Raw genomic sequence first — 8,484 nt, 5'->3', positions numbered from 1 at the left:
TTATCATAATCATATGTTCGAGACAGACAGCATCAACAAATCCACCATTTATTCCACCCATGAAACCCCAAATACACCGGAATGTTTGTAAACACGATGCGCTTCAGTCCACGCGTAGAGGCGTCGCGCGACCGATTTTTATTTTTGCTGGAAGCACTGTTCTTCAAAGAGCAAAATTGAGTGCTAATGCAACGAGCGTTCAGAACAGGAAGAAAAGTGTGGTGGTGAGTTATCATTTTATGCTTTGGTTATGCTGTAATAAGGAAGGTAGACACCAAAGTATGTGCATAAAATGATTGTGAAATAAGAAAAAGTAGGAGGTTGTGTATTAAAGACACGACCGCAAATTGAACGTAGAATTACGTATAGTTCCATAGTGGATGCGAAATACAATTATTTTGTGCATGTTCATTGCGGATGGATATAGCAGAAATGCAGGCAATTCAGTGTGAAAGTGAAATTTCAACAATACCTGTCGAAATTGGATTTCCAATAGTTAAATGCATTTAATCAGTTGTTTACAATAGTTGTATGAAATCTTAGAGAGCTAAGTGTTCGATTCATACCAAAATCTCCAGAATCCGTTGAAAACGGCTGATTTATTGGCTCTTACTGCCTGACCACTTTTCGATACAGTTAATTCCCTTATTGCTTAGGTAGAAACTTGAAGAGCCAAGAGCTGCCGTTTCCCTGATCCTTATTCAACAGCGCTGTTTGTACCTGTCGCTAGTTTTCCAAATTCTCAGTTACATCAAGTTTCCATGGGGAAGAGACATTTCTTAAGATTTTAATATTTGACGCCGTAATTGGGTGATTTACTTATACACATGCTCTGCTACCTAAGATCTAAATTCGTAATGTAATCCCTTATCGTGTTTGACGTAGGACTACGTCTGTCTTTTCTATATTGGGGTACACTTAACGATTGCGAAAATCGGGGACCGTCACGAAAATATGATAGACTTTAAACTTTAATATCTCAGCCGTTTCTCAATGGATTTTTAATTTTTTTTAGACCATTCGATCAAGGATGAGTCAACGCTTCTTTGTATTCATATGAAAATAGAATTTTTCAACTGTTTATTATCGATAATTGATAAAATGTTTAGCAATGGGTAAACTAACCAGTCTCGAACATGCATCACTAGCACAGACATAAAAAATCAATCATTTGCGGGTTTGGATCTAATCCTCAGTTTGAGCAAGATTTCACGCACAGCGGACGCACCAAAGCGATCGCAGCCGAGCGGACTTGGTTGCTGTTAGTGATCCCATCCATTCAAATTTATTGCATCATCTCCCTCCGACGCGCTATCAAATTCGCTATTTACGATTGAGTTTTGCACTTTGAAGAAAGTTTATTTCGGATAGTCGGATCAACCTTCTTTTGTATAAAATGGTGGCTTTTGTATAAAATCAATGAAGACGCCACCTCAGTGGAAACTATCTACAGCAACCACCCATCGGTGAACGTCGCTCGGACAGACAGATGCCGAAAGCTAATGTTTTGCAATATGAAGAAACTTCGTCTTGAGTCAAATTTCTGTTGTCGTTCCTCGCAACAATACGCATCTAAGATAAACTACATCTCATAATCAAATTCAGAATCGAGAAAATTTCATAGGATTCTTAGAATGTGTCATTCTTCGAACGGTCCGTTGTCTGCGGAATCTCGATCGAAATGGCTCGCGCGCGCCGAAAAGCAGCTTTCTTATTTCTAATGAAGTAATTCCATTAGCCCCGCCCCTTCATTAATCGTTATGAGTGCACATTATATTTACACCCATATCAGATCACAAAGGGGCGGGGCTAACGAGCTTAATTTATTAAATACAAGAAAGCTGCTGTTCGGCGCGCGCGAGCCACTTTGATCGGGATTCCACAGAGAGCGGTTCGACATTCAATGCAGCGGGGCGGACACAGCAGCACGGAGTGGGTGGCAATGCTGAAAATTTATTTCAACTTTTGGAGGCTTAGCGAAAAATCATCAAGTGGCGGTCGGACAGTTGCAACGCAAGGTGTCGACAAGCGATTGGATGCAGTTAGTTATTGGACAGAAGGCGCATTGGGAAAATAAAATTGGTTCTTCTCAGGACCAACATTTTATGGAGAGTTATTTGCGAAAATGGACTGTTTCGGTGGCATCGGGTTTGGCGTGGTAGCTTGGTTGCTGTTAGTGATTTCATCCATTCAAATCTACTGCATCATCTCTCTCCGACGCGCTATCAAATTCGCTATTTACGATTGAGTTTTGTACTTTAAAGAAAGTTTATTTCGGATAACCTTCTTTTGTATAAAATCAATGAAGACGCCACCTCTGTGGAAACTATCTACAGCAACCACCCATCGTAGAACGTCGCTCGGACAGACAGATGTCGAAAGATAATGTTTGGTAATATGTAAAAAAAACTTCGTCTTGAGTCAAATTTCTGTTGTTACTCTTCGCAACAATACGCATCTTAGATAACCAACAGCTCATAACCAAATTCAGAATCTTGCGAGAAAATTTCATAAGATTCTTAGAATTTGTCATTCTTCGAAAGGTCCGTTGTCTGCTGCGGAATCCCGATCGAAATGGGTCTCGCGCGTCGAAAAGCAGCTTTCTTGTATTTAATAAATTAAGCCCGTTAGTCCCACCCCTTTGTGTTCTGATATGGGTGCAAATAAAATGTGCACAAAAAGCGGTTCGACATTCGATGCAGCGGAGCGGACACAGCAGCACGAAGGCGGTCGGCGGTCGGGCAATTTCAACGCAAGGTGCTGTCAAGCGTTTGGATGCAGTTAGTTATTGGAAAGACGCATTGGGAAAAGAAAATTGGAATTTTATGGAAAGAAAGAGTTAATTGCGAAAATGGATTGTTTCGGCGGTATCGGGTTTAGCGTGGTAGCTTGGTTGCTGTTAGTGATTCCACCCGTTCAAATTAATTGCATCATCTTCCTCCGCCACGCTATCAAATTTGCTAGTTACGATTGAGTTTTGCGCTTTGAAGAAAGTTCATATCGGATTGTCGGATCAACCTTCTTTTGTATAAAGACCTTTTTGGAGAACACCATCCTCAAAAATGGTCACAATAAAGGAGAAATAAGCAGAATCAGAAACGTTGATAACGGATGTTGCTTCCGTCCTTTGTGATAGCAGCCAAATCTCTAGAAGATTTAGAGCATCTTTCACTGGAACGCTAGGGAACAATGGCGCTACGACAAATGATACCATTATGTCCTCTTCTTCGATGTGTCCTGATTCCAACAGCTTCTGGGCGAACTCCTGGGTGTTGATGACTGACCTGCTGGGGAATGGTTTCGGCATACTTTGGAACTCCTTTACCAACCATTTGGCTATGTTTTGGGTAGGGGAACCCACTGATGCAATTATCTCTTGCATATCCTTGCCGGGTTTATGGATTTCTGGTAGTCTTTTGATCCTAGGTAGAACCGGGTTTACTGTCTTCACTCGAGCTTCTCCGATGATCGCCTTACACTCCTTTATTGTTTTGTCCGTAAGTCTCATTAATCCTGGTAGCGGATCCACTCTCAAATGTCTATAAGGTCCTCCGTTGAGTTTCGTTGTTATCTGTTCGTCGTAGTCCTCTTTATTTATTACCACTACTGCATTTCCCTTATCGGCTTTTACGTAGTATACTGGTTTTTCCTTAAGCTCCTTAAAAATTCTCCTCTCGGCATGGTTCGTTGTCCCGTGCTGTCCTTCTTTGATGGCGTTTACCACGATGTTCCGCGCTGTATTTTGATCCTGTTGCTCGATGTTTCGGGAAATCGCTGACTCCATGTCCACGATGATCTGTTCCACGTCCGATTTCTGTGTAATCGCATACTCCAGTCCCTTGTTGAGGTGGGCTAGTTGTTCCTCCGTAAACTGCTGCGTCGAACGGTTCACGACGAATCCTTTGATGATCTGTACGGTGGGTTTGTCAATACGGACTTCCTCTGCTGATTTCGCTCGCAAGTTGTTCAGTTTTGTCCTGTGCAGTCTCCTCTTCCGATCTGATTCACATTCTTCTGCCCTCTTTACCTTCTTCAAAAACAGGTCGAATGATTCCGGATTATCCTTAGCTAACTTCAAATGCATATTATAGCACTCCAAAGTTACTCGTTCTAATTTAGCGTAATGTATTCATGAACTCGGACTCTGCTTTCTTATTAATATTTTTTGGTACATGAGATCCCATCTTAATCTTATGGCTGACGGGTGTCAGCTTCTCTTTTAGGTACTTCTTTATTATATCTCATCACATCTGTGGTTTCTGCCAAACACATACAATGCTGTGATATTTTAGTTCATGCTCAAATGTGTACATTAAAAGGTGTAAAAGAAAAATCTGTATATAGTAGGGGAAGGTGGTCGGTTGTTGGCACCCCGTCGTAACTTTTGACAGAAAACATATGTGGTCATTCTGACATTTGCTTTATGTGTGCTATGTAAGCACGACCTTGTTGTGTCCATTTCCGAAGCATATAGAAGTCTTTGTTTCGTTTTACGGAGAAAACCATGAAGAAAACACTTTTTTTGTCAAGTAAAAACCCACTCCAAAGTTTTTTTTGTCATTTGCTTAGTGTTATAAACCGAAGTAAAACGAAATGGCGAGCGCATTATGTATTTACAAAGCAAATTTACTCTATATTGTGATTCATAAATGCATTTCACAGTAGCGGTCGCAGTTTAACTATTATTTTCAATTTTTACTTATTTCGGTTGTCGGCACCCCGGTGATTATCAAGGGAAATCATAAGTTTACTGCCTAATTTCAGGCTATAAGCCAGGTTGTTAGCAAAACTAACAATTTTTGAAATCTTGATAAAATGTGTATAATATACTTTAATGTAATAAATTTCGCTGCTATTGACACAATAAATCTTGATCTTTCCAGCCATAACGCTCCCACTTCATAGTTTTTCATTTTGAGTGTTTTTTAGGGTCACGACATACGACCACCTTTTTCGAAATGGCATAAAATCAACGCCTAACAAAATTGTTGACAAAATTTTTCCAATAGATGAAATAAAACAAATCTCTCCATCATTTATTAGCTAATGCCTATTGGCTTCCTCTGGCATTCAAATATCACCACATTGTGCAATTGGACGAAAGCTATGGACCAAAAACAAAAGGGTGCCGACAGCCGACCACCTTTCCCTATATATGTCGCAAATTGACGTTGAAAACGACCGAAATACTTTCAACTGCCGCCACCGACGATATTCGGACCGGTGCATACCGCTAACTGAAAATTAAGAAGCCGCTCTGTGACAAATTAAACAAATTAAACGCGAACAATCTTGCAAATCGGTCAAACTACTATAGATGATGTAGAGAAAAGCTCGACTAATTTTCATTTCTCATCCTAACAATTCAATTCTAACCCAGGAAGAATATTGATTTAAATGAAAGGCTCAATTACACACTAGGAATATTTAATATACTACGAAAAAATATTATAATCTTCTTCTTCTTCAATGGTTCTACATTCCAACTGGAACTTGACCTGCTTTTCAAATTAGTATTCTATTAGCATTTCCTCAGTTATTAATTGAAAGATTTTCTATGTCCGCCATTGCATGAGTATGTATCTTGTGTGGCAAGCACAAGGATACACTATGCCCAGGGTGTCGAGAAAGTTTCCAACCCGAAAACATCCTATACCGGACCGTCGAGAATCGAACTCGCCATCTTCGGATTGGCAATTCTACGCCTTTGCTCGCAAGGCTACTGGAGCGAAATATATTAATATATTAGTAATATTCTTAAAATTAAACAACTTTATCAAATTTATAATGTTCTGAAAACTCATATGTGCATACGTACATTATGTGTTGGAGATGTATTGGAGGTAACCACTTTCCTTTCGATGGGACTCGAACCCACGACCCTCAACGTGCCTCAACTTTATCAAACAATATTTGGTAGGTGAAATTGCCTTCCTGCTTAACTAACATCAAATACTTTTTCGAGAACCGTTGAGAAAACCGGCGTGTGATGCTTTCGCCATGCAAATATTTGGCGGTTTGCTAAATGTTGCGTTCCGCGCATATACGATACCACCGGATAGCTGTGGATAAAAAACCTTGTAGAATACTAGCTAATCCATAATAATGATCTTGCATCCCACCTTCGTGCGATCCTTACAAGCTTTATATTTCATTCAGGCACTTTTGAACGTCTATAAGAAATATGCCAAACCTACCTGGCAGAGCGTGCCCATGCAAAAATAAAACTGAACCGAAGGGCAGGGAACAATGCTTTTTCTTTACTTACAAAAATATTTTCTCCATATTATATATATTTTAGTCTAAGACACTGACTATCTTAAAGTATAAGACTGACACTAATCTTATGCGAAAACTAAAGAGTGTGACTATTTCAGTGAAAAATATTGGAATATTTTGATTGCCATTTTTGGGTGGCGCATATTTGGCGCCAGCATCGTTCATGATAATGTTATATTATTGATAAACACTTCGAAAGTACATTGTTTCGGAAGAATTCGCCGTTAAATTAAAAGATTTGCTTAGAGCATATTAGCCATACTTTCCTAGTAATGATTTTTTTAATTCAAACACATGTAATAAGAAACGAAGAGAGGCTTTAACGTTTAATTAATCACTGCGAATTAAACTTAAAACAGTACCTATCAATGCGATAGGCAGGTTAAATTTGTGTTTAGGATATTGTTTCCAAGAAGTAAAATAGAAGCAGAGCTGAGCAACAGAAGGCGCTCGTCTGCATGAAGCCCATCCATACTACCAGAAATAATATTCAAATTCGATTACATCTGTAAGGTTTCCCCCGTTTTTTGTTTCCACAGATCTAAAAGGTAGTAAAAACATAGCAACGACAACGCATGGAGAGCATGTTGTTTGTAGAACTCGGTCATCACTTGATGTTTTTTACCACTCTTCATCTAGCGATAAGGCTCTAAATATTTGTCGCGAGCTTCATAGAAGTGATCATTTTCGAATTGCAACCTCTAGTGAGTAACACCCCATCCGTAGACGAGATAAGATGCAGCTTGAAACCTATAGTTCGATGGTGCCTGATGCTACGCTAATAAAATTATGGGAGAAGGAATATTCGCCTAGTGAATGGAGCAAACGCTTTCCCACAGCGACAGAGGTCATAAACTTTCACGTGAAATTTATTACCGAAGGTACGATAGGTCACACGAGAAAGCGCTGTGTTTCAAATAATAACAATTAACATTATTATTTCAGTGAGCAAGAAAAATCGACAAGAACTAAGTTGTGAACTAGACGTGGAATATGGCAGTGGTGACAGTGAGAAATTTGATATCTACGGCGCCAATCTTCCGAGAGATGCCCCATTGTTCGTTTACATACACGGTGGTTACTGGCAAATGCTATCCAAAACGGATTCCGGTTACTGCGCAGAGCCACTCGTTGCTAAAGGGTATAGAGTGATTGTCCTGGACTACGAACTATGTCCAAATATAACACTTGAAGAGTTGGTGAGCCAAATTAAGCGGGCCGGGGAATATATTCTCAACTACGCGGGGGAAAACCATGTCAAGTACGTTTTCAGATCCACAGGCAGGTGTATAGCACTAATTATCCACTTTGTTTCAGACACATTTCATTTGCCGGACATTCTGCTGGTGCCCACTTAATAGCAGCTATGTTAGATCTGAGCTTTGCAACCACAGTGAAAGATGAACTTCAATTCATTAAACATGTCTATCTAATATCTGGTGTGTTCCGATTGGATGAGTTACGTTTCACCAAGGAAGTGAACGAGAACAACCTGTTGTGTTTGAATGACGAAAACATTGCGAATCTTTCACCACTGAACAGCGATTATCGACACCTATCAAATAGTGGGATTAAATTCCACGTGTACGTAGCAGAAAATGATAGCGCAGTGTTTAAACAAATGTCCAATGATATTCACAAACATTTAGACAACTGTGGAATCACCAGTTCTTTACAAATTTTACCTGGCCTTGATCACTTCGATATAGTAGAGAAGTTATCAGAGAAAAGTCACTCCATCACTCATGCAATATTGGAAAATTTTGAATCGTGATGTAATGCGCATTTCAATGAATTAAATTGAAACAAGGAAATTCATAACAGCTTATTTGTCTCTCAGGATTTAGGACATGAGAAAAACCCCAGAATAATCCACCTATATGATGCCTTTCTCGCTTATTATAAAATGTATAGAGATAAGCTCTTTAGAGAGGCCAAAGCAGCACAAGTATAAAGCAATTATAATGGCTTAACACTAGAAAATGTATATACGGTGAAAGTTTTTGACTGTCATATAGAATTCCAAAGGATTTGGAATAATTTTTCTTCTTCAGACTCAATTCATAAAAAAAACAGACGATGTTTCTCTGAAGGTTTTGTTCGCTCGATAAAGGCGGTTTAGCACTCAATGTATATGGAAAACATTGAGTGCTTTATCGTAACGCTCCTACACCATCCCCATGGCATAGGTTTCATGTGGTTTCA

General features: G+C 39.5%; 1 protein-coding gene across 1 annotated transcript; it reads left to right on the top strand.

Moving 5' to 3' along the window:
- Positions 1-6,686: 6,686 nt before the first annotated feature.
- On the top strand, positions 6,687-8,225 carry LOC134218143 (kynurenine formamidase). The gene is made up of 3 exons (XM_062697020.1): positions 6,687-7,160; positions 7,225-7,540; positions 7,597-8,225. Exons 1-3 carry the CDS (start codon positions 7,016-7,018, stop codon positions 8,051-8,053), a joined length of 918 nt encoding a protein of 305 aa, XP_062553004.1. The 5' UTR covers positions 6,687-7,015; the 3' UTR covers positions 8,054-8,225.
- The last annotated feature ends 259 nt before the right edge of the window (positions 8,226-8,484 follow it).

The sequence above is a fragment of the Armigeres subalbatus genome, chromosome 2 (assembly GCF_024139115.2).
Source record: "Armigeres subalbatus isolate Guangzhou_Male chromosome 2, GZ_Asu_2, whole genome shotgun sequence".
Taxonomy (NCBI): domain Eukaryota; kingdom Metazoa; phylum Arthropoda; class Insecta; order Diptera; family Culicidae; genus Armigeres; species Armigeres subalbatus.
This window is presented reverse-complemented; position numbering and strand designations above follow the sequence as displayed.